Genomic DNA, 17,882 nt, shown 5'->3' on the forward strand with positions numbered 1-17,882 from the left:
GTTCTCAACTCCTGCAAAACAGAAGAAGAAAAGCTTCCCTGTTTGAGGACTGTTTTGCTGTATTTTGATAAAGGTCCCTACTCCAGCCCAGCAAAGAGCTCTGTCACAAATGGTTAGGGTGCTGAAATGGGGATTCAAAGATCTGGGTACTGGATGTAGCCCAGCCAGCAGCTCTGTGTCTTCAGGTTAATTTCTTCTTCTTCAAAACAATGCTCTTCTGTTGATTCCATGTTCTTTAATGTGAGGGACTCAGATGTTCTGACAGCCTTTGACAGCCAGAAGTTGTGTGTGCATTTGTACTTCAGCACTCTCCTGCATAAGTAACAGTTAAGGGTGATTTTTAGTTTTAAATTAGTTCCTGTAGCTTCCTGTTTGTTTTTAGAACATTGTGCACTGATAAACTTATGTTGATTTTGATGTGATGAGAAGTTCTGCATCTTGGCTTCTCTAAGAGTGGAATATTTCCATCTCCTCTGCTCCCTTCTTTCACTTGGAAGAAAGCTTTTTGCTCAGGTATTGCCCTGGTTACAGTGATATGATTTTAATTGAGTGTTTCAGAAGATAAGAAAAGAACATAAAGAAAAGAACAAGTTGTAAAGTATGAAACTATGGTACTTTTAGGATAGCCCAGTTCTACAGCCCAGCATTTTGTTTTCATAGTCAAAGACGTAGGTTTTGATTACCTGCAGTAAATAGTGCCCATGAATGGGGCCTGGTCTATCAGATATCTGCATCAGCAGGCAAAAGGTTGCTGGTGGTGAAAGCAGATTGCTGGTAATGAATTAGATGTCAGCTCAAATGCTCGTGAAGGAGTGGTTAACAGAAGCCAGAGCTGAGTCATTCCGCAGCACAGGCGGCTGGAGGCAGATTGGATACACCCTGAGCAGGCACTCCCTGCCGGGACATGAAACCCCTGTGCAGCAGTGCTGTGCTGGGAAAACCTGTCAACAATAAACCAGACATTCCTTCCAGCACCTTTCAGTGTTTCCCAGTGTGTTCATCATTGGCTTTTTGGTTTTAGGTGCTGTTTAATTCAGGCACCTATGGCTGGAATGTGCTCTTGTATTTTGTGTTTGTTTGTTTGTGGTGTTTGACTGCTGATATTGCCACAATAAGTCAAATTACCTGGCTGAGACTCACAGGCTGCTTTTCTCATAACCTCTCCCAGCTTTTCTGTTAAAGTTTACCAGGTGCAAGGTCCCAGTCACCTGCTTAGTACAGGGTGCCTGGAGGTTGGAGTGAGGATGGCTGGTGGGCAGCTGCTGGAGCAGAGCAAGGAAGGCTCTTCATGGTGGAAAGAAGACTCCACTTTGGAAAATCAATTCAAAGAGTGAAATATCCCTCACCCTAAATAGTGTTCAGCTGAAGATAGCTGGGAATATTTTTCCCTTAGCGTGTGAAAGAGATTGAGAGCAAAGAGTTTATTCCTCTCTCCCAGCTTAAATTTTGTTTATACCTTAGGTGCCTTTACACTTCCTTTCTAAAACTGAACAGAACAGGTCTGGTTAGTGAAAACAGATCTTAAGAGCTCTCCAGTGATAGCAGGAGTCATCTTGCTGAGCAGCTTCAGGCATTTTTGTGATCTGATGGATTGTGTGAGGCACTTCATGCTTTCTCTGGTTCCCAAAGGAAGGGTCTGTTTCTGGGGACTTAATTGGTGTTTGTGGTAGCCTTAGCATCCAAAACAATAAAAAAATAGTAATTGGTCATAGAGAATGTTTTCTCAGCCTCCCTTGCCACAACAATATGAGCAAGTATGTTAGCAGGGTCCTCTGGGGATATTTGCTGTCATGTTCTTGTTCTGTGGTTACAGAGATGTCTTTCCTGTCCTTGTTAACTGAAACCATCAGCTGGCTGGAAACTTCTCATATCCCTATCTGTGTCTAAGTGGGCTAAAAAAATCCTGAGAGTGCAGTGTTATTTTAATGCATTCTCCCAGAAGAATTTTGTCCAGACTATCAAAATACCCCCTTTCCAAATGGGACCTGGAGGAAAATAAACACCCCCAAAACATCTTTTGGTTATTGTTTCTAGACAATGATTTGTGTCTTCCTTACCCATGGATGACAGGTCTGTCATGCATGGTGCTGTCAGTCTTCATAATTGGAGCAATCTCAAATCAGAACTCTCGTGGGTCCTGTGGCACTGTATGACTGCACTGCTGAAGGGAAGTAAGAACAGTATCAGGAAGCTGAAGCATTCCAACTTTTTGTGATCATTGTCTCACTTACTTAGATTGAGAGGTTGTTCTGTAAACAATAATCAGTGGTAAACGAGGTGAGAGTGTAGTTCTAATCTGTTTTTGAAAGCTAGAACATGCTCAGATCACCCATTATCACCATGCAGCCTATCCCATCCTTGCTGCTCTCCAGGACCATTGCAGTGCTCAAAGGAGTTACAGTAAAACCAGACAATTTCAGGAGAAGCTAAACAGCTGAGCTGTTTGCAGCACTGCTGTTGGCTTTGCAGGGATTCTCTGCTTGTGGGCCTGAGCCTGTGAGCAGCCTGTGCTGGATTCCAGGGCAGGAACACAAGGACTCTGGTTTAGATTAATATTCTTCTTGGTGTTCTGAGTTGGTTGATGGGGCTGTTTTTCTTCTAATTCCCCAAAAGCAAAACATTACAAGGCAATCTTAATTTACACAGCCTGACCTGTGCCTTTCTCCATGTGATCCAACAAGCCTCACTGTTTCATCCAGCATTCTGCATTCCTGTTCTGGGAATGCTGCTCCTTTAGCTGTGCTGAGACTCCTTGGGCTGTGGTGGTTTCTGTTGCCATCAACCATTATTCCTTTATGGAGCTGTGTCCCACTAGAAAAACAAATTGCATTGAGTCACCTGGTTCTGTTCACCTGGGCCAGGTTGTTTGCTGGACTAAGGCTTTGCAAGGTGTGCTGTGGTGGGGGACACATTTCTAACTGGGAAAGGACATGAAAGATCTGAGGACTGATGAACCTGCCTGTGGAAGGCTCTGTTTACAGCTGTTTGTCTGCTGTTGAGAAGGGCAGATGATAAATGGGGTTAAGCTGGCCCAGTGGTTGATATTCATGGGAATTATTCATCTGTGATTGTTGTGCTGAGGTCATGTGCTGTGTCCCATGCTATGCTGCTGTGCCAAGAGATTTATTTTAATAGAAGCCTTTAAGTAACTGGCATTCTTGCTAATCATGGTGCATCTGCTTCTCTGGGTTCCCTGTTATGAGTAATTTAATGCTATTACTTTAGCTAGAAGGGATCTGTGTCACCATCTGTCCTGAAAAGCTATTGATGGGGCTGTGCAGAACATGGAGTGTCATCAGCAGGAGAGGGACTTGGAAAGGGATGACTGGATTTCCACTTGTAATACAATATAAGATGGTTTACTGTGATTGTGGGTTAGATAACCTGCATATAAAGACTCCTAGCTACTGTTTGATTTTGTTGGGGACCTTTCCTCAGATATTTGTAGACTGAGAAGATGCTGTGTCAGTAGTGAGTAGCAATGACCCAGGTAATCTGCTAAATAGAGTCTCTGCTTCTCTCTGAGGGTGAAACTTCTGAGACTGACCCTCAAGTGCCTGCACATCAGCACCTCCAGCAGATATTCCTTGGAGAGGACCTGCCACACACTTCTCAAGCCAAATGTTTTCCTAATTGAGGGTTATATTTTAATTGTTGTTTACAGACCACTTCCTTGTAACAAGCCCTCTCCAGGCTGTAGCTCAGGCACAGGAGGCATGAAGAGGCTGCATGGCTGCAGAGCAAATTGCTCTTCACTCCCACAAGTGCTTCACTTTCACAGCACCACTTATGCCCAGAGTACCATCCTGGTCTCTCAAGTACATGTGGCTAAAGTCTTTATTTTTATTATATGGGAAACATATTTTCTCTTTGTCTTTCTGACTGGTCAGTAATTGCACTGTTCACCATCTCTGCTGACTCTTGGCCCTTCCTTACTTCACTGAGCTTGTTGTCTTCTCCACAAGCCAGCTGCTAAGTGTGAGAGCCTGGAGGGCTGGGAAGCAGCTTTGTGTGGGCTTATCCTGGGGAGTTTCTCTTTGATCATACTATCCTTCCCAGCAGTGTGGTGTGTTATAAGTATAAATTTGGCCTGACTCAAAAGTCCTGGCTCTAAAGATAGTTTGGGATATAATCTTTGATTTTTAAAATTTTTTAATTTTTTTTTTTGGTCAGCAGAGCTACAGCTCTTATTTCACATTCACCTGAGAAAATATTCTTGCTGCCCTTGTCATATCTCAGGTAGATAAGTGACAAGTAGGATGGCTGTGAAAGGCCAAAATTTGCTTAAGGTTTGTGACTGGTTGACAAAGGCTGTGGGCTGGAGTTGGTCATCTGGAAAGGCTGGAGGAGGAAGCATACCCTGCTCCAGAACAAGGTTTGCAGTCTGCTGCAAATGCATAGAAGTGAATAAAATAACCACAGTTCAGAAGTGGGACATGAAGTGACTTTCACAGAGAGTCTCAGTGAACTTGGTTTTTCCTTCCTCCCTTCTCTCACAGTGAGTTGGGACAGAGACACTGTGTCACCCTCACATCTGCTACCACCAGAGCATCACCAGTTCCAGGTTGTGTAGAGCCAGGGTGAGAGCCAGGCAGCTCATCTCCATGCAGAGAAGTTTTTGTTAAAATTGGCTGAATGGGGTAAAATGAAATGAGGAATGGTAGTGTTAATGAGTAAAGGCCCTCAGTGGATTTTGGGCCCAAATGAGCACTTGCAGAATTGACTAGAATTGCTGTAACTATGCAATCTAGAAGAGAGTTCTGAATGAAGAAAACTCATCTTCCCTCTGCTTATGATTTCCATGGGCTTCTGCCATATAATAAAACTCTAAATCTCTATAATTTGTGTCAACTGCTCAGAGCAGATTATTCTGTCTGACACTTTCACTGTGCTGGCTGGGTTACTGCCTTTTCTGAGACCTTTGAATTAACCAGATTCATCAAGATTATTTAATGTTATTATCATAAATATTTGTACAGGACTTGGTCAATGCTTATATAAGAACTGAAAGACAGTAGTTTGTTAGAAAAGGATGTGTGCTTTAATGAGCTGCCTGCTGAGTGTTAGAAATAAACTGTAAAAAAGTACTTTCTGTTTTGGGTTTTTTTTTTCTATTGCAGTTTGTGGGGCAGAAAAAAAGTGATTATTTAGAATGTCAGTTATTTAGGTTTGTCAGTTACAGCTGTTTAAATTTAAAATCACTTGAGAGCTCTTTATAAACAGGGCTATTTATTCATGAACAGCTCTGTTGGCTTAACATCCTGTCCTCAAAAGATAAGAAGTTGATCTCTTGCAACTTATTAATAATTTTCTGTTAAACCATGTTATCCTTTGAATTCTTTGTATGCCAAAAATGAGGAGTTGTTATTGTGTTATATTTCACAGTTGATTCTTGGTATAAAATTCCTTTTTCCCCCCTTAATTTCCAAAGTACTGTGCTCTCAAATGCAAACAATAATCTCAAAATGCTAACAGAATGAATCTGTTGTTTGGAAATGATGAAAGTTATACATGATCCAATCTGCTGAAATGCGTGAGAAATTAATAAATATTTGGTTTGCCTCTAGCTCATCTTAGAAGCACTGAAATTAGTATTTTTTTATTGAGGGAAATTTTGCCAGGTTTCTTACTGAAGGACAGTCCTACAAATAAGCCAAAATGCAGAGGCTGCCAGGGGGTGCCGTGATCATTCTGGCAAAACAACTTGGGTTGTTTCTTCTAAATATCTTAATTAGCAAAGCAAAGTCTCCAAGCTTTTCTTGGAGAGCTGCTGCTGGGCCAGATCAATTGCAACAAACCCCCAAATCCTGTGGGTGTGGGTCATAGAATAGTCTTTATCATTGTGATCATGGAATCATTGAGGTTGGAAAAGATCTCTGAGATCATCAAGTCCAACCTGTGACCAATTCCCAGCTTGTCAACTCAACCAGAGCACTGAGTGCCACGTGCAGTCATTTCTTGAATGCCACCAGGGGTGGTGGCTCCAATGCTTGACCACTCTTCCAGTGAAGAAATTCTTCCTGGTGTCCAGCCTGGGATGCTCTGCCCCAGGAGTGTGTGTGATTCTTCACTCTGACACATCACCACAGGGATGTGCCAGGTTGGACAAACTCCCCTTGGCTGTGCTGTCTCTGATGCAAAAGGTTTTTGTGCTGTTGGGTGGTTCAGAGCTGGAGCCAAGGGTTGGGGTGGGATGTGTTACCTGTTCCAGGAACAGGAATTGAGGTGTCATTACATCTCCATTCAAACTGAGCCTCCAAATGGAAATATTTTCAGAGTCCCAAATAAATCAAATGTTTATGTTGACCAGATGAATCTCTAAATTTTGCCTTTATAATCTCTAAGTTTGGTAATTGTAGTGCTGGGGTGCTGCTGCAGCTCTGCTGTGCTCAAAAGGAGTCCTGGAAACCATTCCCAGTGTCCAGGTGCTTTGAGAGCCTGGTCTGTACAATACCCTGGAAAATGAACATTTTTGTGATGTATTTGTGTTCCATTTTCCTTTCAGAAAAAGAGCAGAGAGGAGACATGTGGGGAAGGCAGCGGGGTGGAGATCCTGGAGAACAGGCCCTACGTGGATGGCCCGGGGGGCAGTGGGCAGTACACTCACAAGGTTTATCACATTGGGATGCACATCCCCAGCTGGTTCCGCTCCATCCTGCCCAAGGCAGCTCTGCGCGTCGAGGAGGAGTCCTGGAACGCTTATCCTTACACAAGGACGAGGTAAAACTGGGCAAAACCACACTCTGCTGTGTCAGAGAGGGTCTGATGTCACTCTGGCAGTGGCATTTCCCTCTCCACCAATATCCTTCAGAGCAACCGGGGTCAAGTCCTAAAATTCTTATGAGCTCAGGAGTTTGCCTGGGCTGACTGCACACCTACCTGAGAATTTGTGGCTCCTCCCTGTAAAATGTGGAGCTGTTTTGTCTGTCAAAGCTTGGGGAATTGTGAATGGTTTTTATTTAGTCTTGTATCCTGCATTGTTCTGCTTAACAGATCTCTGCAAGCTCAGGGAAATTATAAATGTGCATGGTGCTGGGACAGATGTCATGCTGAATCCTGTCAGGGAAGACAGGATTTGTACAGGGGAAAGAAAAATCTTAATAAATAAATAAATAAATAACCACAGCACTTCTTTTCTGGGAACTGTCTGTCATTTAACTAGAAAATAACAAACCTACATCCTATGGTTTTCACCCTGAGGAGGGAAGAGAGCCAGAGGCTCTGTGGAGCCCTCTGGGACCTCCTTGTTTCATCTGATTTTGTCAGGGAGGACTTCAGAGACCCTGGAATAAATAACCTTTGTGCCAGTTACTCTGGTTTAAAGCATTTGCTCTTTTTCAGATTTACAAATCTGATATTCCTGTCATCTTGCACAGTAAAAAGGCTTTAATGGATATTTTGGTTTTTATGCAAAATCTAGAAAAATTTCCTGGTCTGTGTTAGCTGGTCTCTGCAAGTAGCATCAACCCTGGGAAGGTGGGGAGTCAGTGTTTGCATATGGGCTGTTGCCAGTGACTGAATATAATGGAACTGCCTGACTTTTAAGTGATTAAAGTTCACTTCCAGTCAGTTTTTATTTCTTCTCTTGAAATGCCTATGAGTCAATCAGTTGGCCAGGAAACTTGTGCTGCACAGAACTAGTTCATATTTTATTCTGCTTCAGGTTCCAGGGAGGAGCTTTGCTTTTCTCCTTGCACAGGTGCATTTCCAGGGTGTCCTTGTATTAATATCTGTGTCACAACTTTTTAATATAGGGAGCTCAAAATTTATCTCCTTGCTGAAAACTGGTGAGCTCCTGTCTTAAGAAGTTATTAAAGAACAATCTGTAGTTGGTATTTTAAGCATATCTGAAGGAGAACATGAGTGAAGGCTGGCTGGGATTTGAGGCTGATTTACTCTAAGCTGTGTTGTTCTGGCTCCCAGGTACACGTGTCCTTTTGTGGAGAAGTTCTCTATTGATATTGAGACGTACTACAAAACTGACCCAGGAGACCATAGCAACGTGTTCAACCTTTCTGCTGCAGAAAAAAGACAAACCATTCTAGGTGAATAGCCTTTTTCTTCTACTTTTTCCTGTTTTGTCTTTTTTTCTTGGTGTGTCCATCTGTCTTTCCATCCTCCCTAAAAACACACCTGCACCCCTGTCAATGTCACTGAAGGTTACAACAAGTAGGGTGAGGTTACCAGAATTCTCTTCTAGGCTTGATGTAAATCCCATGGAAATCATTTGAATCCCCCATCTGTAAATTTAAGCTTTTCCATATTGTTTATGCAGCTTCCAAGAGGAATAAGACATCTAATGAATTTGGAGGTAATTTTGCTTTTCACAGAAGAGGGAAAATAGATATATAATTATGAAAATATTGCTGTTTATTTGTATGGCTCCTTCATGTATAAGAAAACAATTCCTAGCTGCACTTTTGAAGCATGAAGGTTCACTCTCCTTTTAGTCCTGCCCTCATGCAGGTTAACACTCACTTCACAGCTGTCTTTAGAAGATTGTGTTAATGTAAGGAATTAATGAGAAAAGGCAAAAATATTTCAAGAAAGTACTTTGTGCTTCACACTCTCGTCTTTCCTGGGCTTGTCTGACCAGGCTTTCACTTCTGAGCAGACTCGAGTCCCATCACTGCACTGAAAGGTGTCACAGAGCTGTCACTTCTTGGGAAGTGTGATCCTGCCCTTCAATCCAAACTTCAGATGCTTCTGCTGAGCTCTAGGGGCTGCAGGTCTTTAAAATATATTCATTCATTCATTCCACTCCCACTGCAGTTCCACTTCTGCATTGTTGGATTGTTAATTAGGACTTGAGTTAAACTTTCTGCTTTCCACAGTACATCTGGTCTAACAATAGCAGATGAGGAGTTCCCAGTCCCCTCCTCTGATGGACCCAAAGATGAGATGTTCCATGAGTAATTCTGTTCCATAGCAGAGCAGGTGTATTTAACTGTCTTGGCTGAGACAGCTGCAGTGCTGTGAGTGGTATTAAAAAAGCTGGAAGGTGAAATGTGCAACAGATCTGTAAGGAGCTGGAAAGGCAGAGTGTGCAGAGCTGCCAGAGTGCTGTGGATCTGCAGTTACTGTGGGCAAAAACATCTATTTGGAGCAAAGCCTCTGTTTGCTGGAACTGTGTGTGCTCGTTCCTCTGGCAGAGCTGATCTCTGCCCAGCAGCAGTGTATAAACAATTTAAATATCAGTTGTTTTAAGTGTAAGTAAAAAGAAACTGAATTGCTGTAATGCTTCTGGTACTTACTAAAACAGAAATAACTCATGAAAAATGACATTTTCTTGTTTTGCTCAGGAAAGGAAACATCTAACTATTTTTTTTTCCTTCTATAGATCCTATTGATATTGTTAAAGATCCTATCCCTCCCCACGAGTACAAAGCTGAGGAGGATCCAAAGCTGTATAAATCAGTGAAGACTAAAAGAGGGCCTCTCTCAGAAGATTGGATTCAAGAGTACAAGAACAACCCTGGGAAATACCCCATCATGTGTGCATATAAACTGTGTAAAGTGGAGTTCAGATACTGGGGGATGCAGTCAAAAATCGAGCGCTTTATCCACGATGTTGGTGAGCATTTATGGTCTTGCAGAGTTCACTCCTTAATGTTTGCACTGAATTGAAACATGAGGGTGAGGTCTGTGCAATGCATCACATCCCAAGATATGTCTGGGAAGAGACTCTCAGATCTGATGACTCTGTGGGTCAGCTCAGAAAAAAATCCTATTATTCTGTCACTTACAATCATGATATGTACAAATCCGAACCACATGTACCCACTGAAAAGGTTTCAAGTCCTGTGTAGCCAGGATCTTGCATTCTCCCTTTTTAATTTTTTTTTTTTTTTTTTTTTTTTTTACGATAAACTTGCCAGATCATTTTTAAACTCTGCCAGTCTTCTTAATTGTGACCAAAATCCATCCTGAAGGGCTGCCTAAAGAAATAAGCTTCGCTTCAGTGTCCTGAGTGGCTCCAGAAAATCACTCCCTGGAGCATCCCTAGTTTTTACCTGCCTTGTGACAGGGCTGCTGGGTCTCTGTGTGGCTCTGAGTTGTGAGTAAATGTCCTTCTTTGATGGATGCATCATTCTTAGGTCAGAGCTTTTAAGGAGGAATTGGATGTGTCTGGGAGTAACTAAGTGGAGACAGTGCAGGTGGTGGCAGTGCTGGCAGTAATTTGTTCTTTGCAAAAAATCTATAAAACACATGATACAGTTTCTGAGCCTTGCCACAAATGACTAGTGGAAGACTTAAACAGTGTTTTAAAGGAGCACTGCCATCTGAAAAGGCTGTCCCCTGGCAAAGAAAATGCCAAAAAAAAGGCTGTGTAGAGGATGCTACCAGCTTCCTGTGCACTGTAAATCCTCCTGCATGACCTCTACAACTCTGCTTTTGATGTGCAAGTCTTCATGAAGTGCTTGATTCTAGCATAAGTAATTTTCAAGCTCTTTGCAGTCACACTGTGCTCCTGAGAGCCAATGTGAAAAACACTGATAGAGCAGTGGAGAATAACATGCACCTCTTTGAATGGTCATAGGTGGTTTTCTTACAGCTCCTTTGCTTTTCTTTAGGCAGGGATGGAAGTTTTTCCTGCTGTAGACTGTGTTACAAGTGCCTCTCTGCACTGAACTCCCTTGGTGTTTCAGTGACACAGGTTAATTTAGTGTATGCTGGAAAACACGAGGTAGAATAACAACTCCATTGTATCTGTTAAGTGAAAATCGAGCACGTGACTCTTCCAGTTGTTCAGAGGTGTTTGGCATACATTAACTTGGTCCCTTAGAAACATTGCTTTTGTATTCCGTGAAAGATTGCCTGCCATTTCCCTCTTGATTGAGGCTTTGCAGAGAGCAGAGCCAGCTCATTGTCTGCCTTTCAAAAGCTTTTCCAGCCTGTTACAAAGATGGCAAATAGTGTTTTTCAAAGTGGTTAAGATGCATAAAATCAGGAAAGTCTTTTAGGCAAGACAAAGTAGAGTGAATGAAAAGTGAAAGTAAAGGCTTGGGGTATCTGCAGGAGCTGTGTGGCCTCCCCCTGCCCTGGGACAGCCATGGGGAAGCCATGAGTGGGCAAAGTGCCACAGCATTTATACCAAAGCCAGCAATGTAGGAGCCTGTTTAAGTTGGAAAGGTGTGGTTACAACAGGACTTTTCAGCTGGTGTCCAAAAGCAGGTGGAGACCTTTGTGCATTGTGCAGTGATGGTGAGCCAAGCTCCCAGGAGCCAGAGATATTGTGCTGGGTCAGCCCCTTCTTCCTTGGCATTTTCCTCCTGGCTCCTCTGTTCCCAACTAAAACAAATTTCTTTCTTGGAGAATTAGCTCACCCTGTTGAGGGTCACCAAGCCAGCAAGGAAACAAACAGCAGGATCCAAACTGTGCCCAATGGGGAGCAATGCTTAGTGGAGCAAACTAAAATTAGAAAATGGGTTGAAAGAAGAGCAGGTCTGAGGTAAGTGATGGATGGCTGGTGTGATGTGGAAGGGCTGCTGAGCACAGAGGGAGGAACTCTGGGGGACGGTGTTGAAACGTTCTCACTCGTACTGAGTGCAGCAGCCATTCTTCCCCATGACTAATTGGACAGTTACTCAGTGCTTTGACAGCCTGAGACACAGACTAAAATTGTGATTGTGGGCTATTAGTCTACTTGGCTGTAATATTTGTATGCTTTTTTACTCCTTTCCCATAGATCTTACGTTTAATTGGACTGGCACTGCATAATGTTCTGCTCCCACTTGCTTCCTAATGGTGCATGTGGGCTCTGAGTCTTTTGTTGTTAAACAAGTGTGTTGACTGTATATGGGTTATTAATTATATACTGTGCAAAGTGTGTTCCATCCCAGTAACTGGAGCTTTGTCTAAGCCACTGTGTCCTAGGCTAAATATGCCCAAATTGCTACACAGTGGTGGTTTTTGAAAGCTCTTTTGCAGAACTTTGGCTTTGCTAAAGCACTCAAATGACTCAGTTCATCCACTGCCCACTGGATCCCAAAGGTAGAGTTTTGACTTTCCAAGGGGAGGCAGGTTGCTGTTGGTATGATGTGACCACGGGCTTTTCTTTGTGGGGGTTCTGTGCGAGGGAGGGCAGGGAAGCAAAGAGGTGTAACTGCAGGTGGATTGGTTGGATTGTACTGGCAAGGTTGTGGGATATGTTGGGACTGTCAGGAAATAGTGTTGCACATGGATAATCAGGCATCCTGTATTTGCTGTCAGGAAATAGTGACAGTGCATTATAAAATTATTTGGGAAGTTGCTTCTGGGTACAGAGTCAGTGGGTATCTGAACAGTTGCCTCATTTGGATATTGAGGGTATTTGGGGCAGAATTTGTTGGTGGGTTTTCTAATTTATTTCCACTGAGTTCCTATTACATTTACTATTTTCATTTCACATTGAAGAACAAGCCCAGAACTACGGACCAAAGCTTTTTAAATTTACATGAACCTGCTCTCTGCCCTGGCTTGTCTAATGGTCGTTTACACTTCCTTTTGTATGATGGAGTCCAGCACCACAAATCATTTACAGGAGTCAGCACCTCATGGGTTCAACCAACCTCTTGGTTGTTGAGGTGGTGAGCTGGAAACCAAAAGATTTAAATGTTTGCACGCTGCTCAGCTCTTCACAGATGATCTTTCTGCACTGCAGTGGGAAATGTTACAATAATTAAATCAACACATGATGACGGGTGCTCTGAACTCAGCCTGCACATTTGTGCATGTGTGATGTGATTGTTTGTTTGTTTTTTTAAACAAAGTGTTGCACTCTGGAGAAGTGCTGGTCTGCTTAACAACTGATAACCAGCTGGTACCAACATCCTTCTCAAAAAACCTCCTCCCATTTTTTTCTGGTTGACTTCAGAGAGTGCCTGATGAGGCTGGGGGGTTTTCCTCTGATTCTGGGGCAGAAGGCTCAGATAAGCCTGGGACATGTTGGTGGAGGGGGAAAACCTGCTGGCAAGGCAATCTTCCAACTGTGCTGCAGCTGGGACAGTGTGTGACAAGGACTTCTCTGGCTGAGCAGGACACATTTACACCTTCCCTTCTTCCAGGGAGGAAAAGGAAAGCCAGCTGGGCCACAGATTCCCTCAGCACTCCCCTGATGGCCATCTGCTACAAAGAGAGGTGTTTTCCAATTATGTTCTTTCCTGGGTCTTGTGTCTTCCCTCCTTTTCACTTTCCAATCAGAAACTTGTTTTTCTCTACAATTTTGGTACAAAAATGCTTTGAGATTTGGGTGCACAGGGAGAGCAGCAGTGTCTGGACAGGGGAGTCAGTCATTTGTAGCTGGATCCTGGCTCCCTGTGGCTGTGTTGGACACTTGTTGAGTTCCCTGGCTCTCTGCTGGGAGGCTGCAGGCTGGGCAGGAATTCAGTGCCCACTGCTGTGCACAGAGGAGCCCCTCAAGTTCTCTTCCCTAGCACTGAAACCTTTTCTGCAAGTCATGACTTTTACTTTTCCATTTCTTTTGTAGCTTTACATCCTCATTCTCCCCCAGGTTTTCTCCTTGTGTTTAAGAAAGAGAAATGCAGTGCTGCTGGCACATTCCAAGTGGAGGCCAAATGCTGGGAAAGTAATCTGTTTTTTGGACTTCTTGACTAACCTGGAGGGGTAGAGACACAGCAGCTGTGAAGCCCTGCAGTGCCATTCTATTTTCAAAGCAGCAAAGCTTTAAGGAAGGGTGGTTTGGGATGTCTAATCAAAGGGATGTGAGCAGGGCACATAGGGAGGTCTGTGGGTTGGCAGGAAGCAGTGCAGGTGATTTTTGAGATCTAAGAAGGCAGAGAGGAACTTCAAGAGACTTTTTTTACCCCCAAGTGGTTTTCATGTTCCCTGTGATGTTAGTCCATTAAAACACAGATATGTGGTCGGTGGCATCTGTGACTACACAGAGAATTTCTGAGGAGTTGGGGCACTGATACATCAAGGCTGGATTCAGGAGCAGGAGTGGAGCCTGCTGAGCCCTTGAACAGGAGAAGCCGTGGGATAAAAGCAACATTCACTTCTGTGTCTGATCTCAAGTCTGTTTTCAAGGTGTTCCAAGCAAGGTAGAAGTGGACACTGGGTGTGAATGTCCAAAGGGTGGTGAGGTGTTGGGGATAGCAAGAGAAATGTTTTCTTGGCTTTCAGTGTGGGTGTGATGAGAATTTAATCTTGGTTTTTAAGCTCTGTTGGTTGTCAATCATAACAGGAGGTGAAGAGGCTAAAACATGCTCCTGTAGTTCTCCAAAAAGTAATCTGGCAGGGGAAATAACTCTGAATCTCAACTCAGGTTGAATGGAATTAAGGTGCTGAAGGCTGTCATTCTGCCCCCAGAAGGTCACACTTTGCTGCCTCAAACTTGCCTCTCCCTTCCAAAAGTCAGTCAGCAAAATGCATCAAATATTGATAGATTTAATCTGGCTGTGTAAATGAAGTTCAGGTTGAGCTGGTCCATGGCATTAGCTGCTGATCTCAGGGGCCATTTCCTCCTGACAGCCTGGCTTGGGATGACTGGTGGCTTAAGGAATGACCAAAGAGCAGAACAGGCAATAAGGTGCTCAAACCTGGAAGGAAACAAACATATAAAAATATGCTTTTTGTGTGTTTAAGAAAACAAACAAACAAAAAGTGATTGCTGAAAACAAACTGGACCTTTAGGCAGATATCACAGAAACTGTGACAGTAGTGGGATCTGAGGTGTTCTGTACAACAGGGAAGCCTGTGTTGCTGGAAGCACCTCAGGAACCCTGCACAGGATGGGACCATTCCCCTTTGGCCATGCTCAGGGAGGTGGAGAGTGGCTTGTGAGGGACGTCCTTCCTCATGGTGCTGCTTAGAGAGCTCGATCTGCAGCTCCCAAAACCTCAATGATTCTAATTAGCCTGTTGAGTGCTCCCTTAATCCCACTGACAGCAAATGCCACCGGTGGCATCTCTGCCTCAGTTTCCTAGTAATTAAAGAGGAGGCAACGTTAATTGATAGTTTATTATCAGAAAAACTCCTGAGGATCAGTTGGTCAGTATTTACAGAAGCTTTAAAAGCATCATTACTGCTGTGTTATCCCATCAGGAATAAATAGCAGTTTGGAGTTTTGACCTGTTGTGAGCTTTTAAGGAACAATATTGGTGAAAATTCTCAGTGTGACTCCTGTTTTAAAGTGTGGGGGTGTGATGATGTTATTGAGTGAGTCTAAGTCTTGAGGAGAGTATCTGTTGCCTGGTCAGGTGCAGTGTGTGTTGATACTGAGGCTGTTCTTCCTTTCAGAGATGTGATACGCTGAAATATTTTAAATTGGTTTTACCCACTCCATTTTTCTCCTGCAGCAGAAGACAGATGGTATCTGCAAAATAAAGCGTCTTTATTCCCTCCCTTACTTTGCTTTCTATCCCATTATCTCAGAAGCTCCTATTTGTGATGCTCTTTTACTGATACATAGAAACCAGGTGCAGAAAAGGGGTTTCCAAGGAAAGGAAAGGTGTGGAATGTGCTTCTGTAATGTAACAACGGGGGAGGGCTGTGGAGGATTCATCGAGGAATGACTTGAAACTCTCCAGGATTAAGGAAAAAAAATAAATCAGTAGTGTTGTTTTGTTTTGTTTTGTTTTGTTTTAAACTCTTGGTAATATATTTCACTTTGAAGATGAGACCCAAATGTTAAAACTTCCTAGAACTTCAGGGAGTTGAAAGCATGCTCTGTGTGTGGCTCCTCCTTGGTGAAACAACCAGCCAAAGTCTTTCATCCAAAATTAGGAAATGCCTTTCCAAGTTAGAAGCAGTGACAAAAGACTGGCTGATTCCAGTGCACAGGAAGAACTGAGGAGATAAAGTACATGAAGTGAGCAGTTTGTCACCCTGACTGTGTGAAGGTCCTGGGCTGGCTGTCACTGCAGTGTCCCTGCCATGGTGTGAGAGGTTTGGGGGGGCACACCTTGCTCCCTGCAGTTTGTGCTCTGCTGACAGGGCCCTTCTGGCTTTGCAGGGCTGCGGAAGGTCATGGTGCGGGCGCACCGCCAGGCCTGGTGCTGGCAGGACGAGTGGTACGGGCTCACCATCGAGGACATCCGGCAGCTGGAGAAGGAGGCCCAGCTGATGCTGGCCCAGAAGATGGCCCAGTTCTGTGGAGAGAATGACCCAGAGCAGCACGGTGTCAAGGACACTCCTGGGGAGAAGGACGTGGAGCCCAGCACGGGCTCACCTGCAGACACCGAGGACGTCTCTGCCAACAGCGACGCGGCCTCTGGCAGGTCGCTCACCAAGCAATGGTCCACCTCCTCCAAGTCCTCACGCTCTTCTAAGAGAGGAGGTAAGATGCTGCCCATGATTTGCTTTCCTGAACTCACGGAGGTTGGACTTTTGGGAGGTTGGACCATGTCTCCTTGTGGCAGGTGTCCTTGGGACAATGTGTGTTAGTCCTATGGGTCTTGTTAGCTCAGAGGCCTTCTCTGCTCAGTCTTCTCAGGCTTCTTCTGTTTTGGGTTTGGGAAGGTTTCTAATCATCCCATAACTCTGACTCAGTGTCCCGTGGCAGAGTTGTTGCCAATGTCAAAAGAACAGAATCTGTAAAAACACCATAGAGGAGCAGGCAGGAACTGGCTGGCAGCACTGGGACTCAAAAGACAACCAGCAGCACAGAGTTAGTCCTTGTTATCCAGGAGCCACTGGTGGCTTTCCAAGGCCCTTCCATGGTGTTCCCTTCTGGATATCTGCTTATCTTTGATACCTGTGTCACAGCAGGTACCTGTGCTCCTTGGCCAGGGTTCTGTGCCACCATGTAGTTGTCATTTCAGGAGGGGGGTTTGGCTCCATGGGGCTGCACACAGTGAAACATCTCATCAACTCCTGGGAGAATCAAGGCAGGAGCCCCCAAAGGTGCGTGGGGCTGCTGCCTTCCCCTGGTGATGATGTGCAGTAACTGTTTGGAGACAAAACCTTACCCAGGGATTATGTGGGACTGTACGTTCCCTTTTAAACACCATTCAGGAGGCTTTAGGATTTTGATGTTAAAGCTTTGCTGTGGATTCTCTATAAGGACTCAGCTCTGAATCTTGGATTTTGTTACTCACCTCTCCCTTGGGACTTACCTTGTTTTGCTGTACTTTCCTTCTTTGGACCATTCTGTACAAAGAGGTGAATCCCTGGTGTGTTACAGCCACGAGGTTCAAACCCTCAGCAATTCCCTCTCTGTTTAGCCAAGTGCTGCTGGTAGCAGGGAGATAGCAGCTCTCACTGCAAGAGGGAGAAAAATAATGAAAACCCCAAGGGGCAGCATTTCTTCCAGTGATGGTGGAAGGGAACATCTGGGTGAGTGAAGCTTCTCCATCTATCATATGCACTAAATATCGGGAGTTGAGTCTCCATTTTTATTTGCCACTCCATCACTGATTTCATGGCGGGGTGAACGAGAGAGGAGCAGTAGTTTTACCTTGCGATGACTCACTTGAGTGAGCCCCAGGGAAGAACCTACCAGATGCTTCATAAATCACTGCATAAAGATAAAAATACTGGCTACTTTGCCTGCACCAGGATTTTATATTGATGCGCCCATCTACTATTATGCTCTTTGCACAAACCCCCTCTTCCACTGCTGACATGTTCACTGGGAGCTGGACTTTCCAGACCTCTCAGGATTTTACTTGAAGGTTTTTACTGGGAGCAAAGCATGAATTTCTTTTCAACTGCAGAATGTCTCAGCTTTTACAAGGAAAAGTAATGAAAGAAATTAATTGTGATGTGCTGGGAAGTACGTCACACAGATATTTTAATCCTCCTTCATGCTGGCAGCACATTACCATATGGAAGCAAGGAGGGCTGTCGCGACGCACCGCCACCTCCAGCTGAAAAAATGCCTTTTCTCCAAAAGATTTTCCTTTTCTCCACCCGAGCGAGACCTCTGGTGATGGCAGGAC

General features: G+C 44.2%; 1 protein-coding gene across 7 annotated transcripts in view; it reads left to right on the forward strand.

Annotated features, from left to right (window-relative positions):
- PITPNM2 (phosphatidylinositol transfer protein membrane associated 2) overlaps positions 1 to 17,882 on the forward strand; it is a 123,663-nt gene that overhangs the window by 68,676 nt on the left and 37,105 nt on the right. For all 7 annotated transcript variants that reach the window (XM_056503869.1, XM_056503874.1, XM_056503873.1 and 4 more), the window contains exons 4-7: positions 6,506 to 6,720; positions 7,924 to 8,045; positions 9,341 to 9,574; positions 15,956 to 16,279. In XM_056503869.1, the coding sequence (XP_056359844.1) occupies positions 6,506 to 6,720; positions 7,924 to 8,045; positions 9,341 to 9,574; positions 15,956 to 16,279 (895 nt within the window). The remainder of the gene's footprint in view (positions 1 to 6,505; positions 6,721 to 7,923; positions 8,046 to 9,340; positions 9,575 to 15,955; positions 16,280 to 17,882) is intronic.

Source organism: Oenanthe melanoleuca, chromosome 15 (assembly GCF_029582105.1).
Source record: "Oenanthe melanoleuca isolate GR-GAL-2019-014 chromosome 15, OMel1.0, whole genome shotgun sequence".
Lineage (NCBI taxonomy): Eukaryota > Metazoa > Chordata > Aves > Passeriformes > Muscicapidae > Oenanthe > Oenanthe melanoleuca.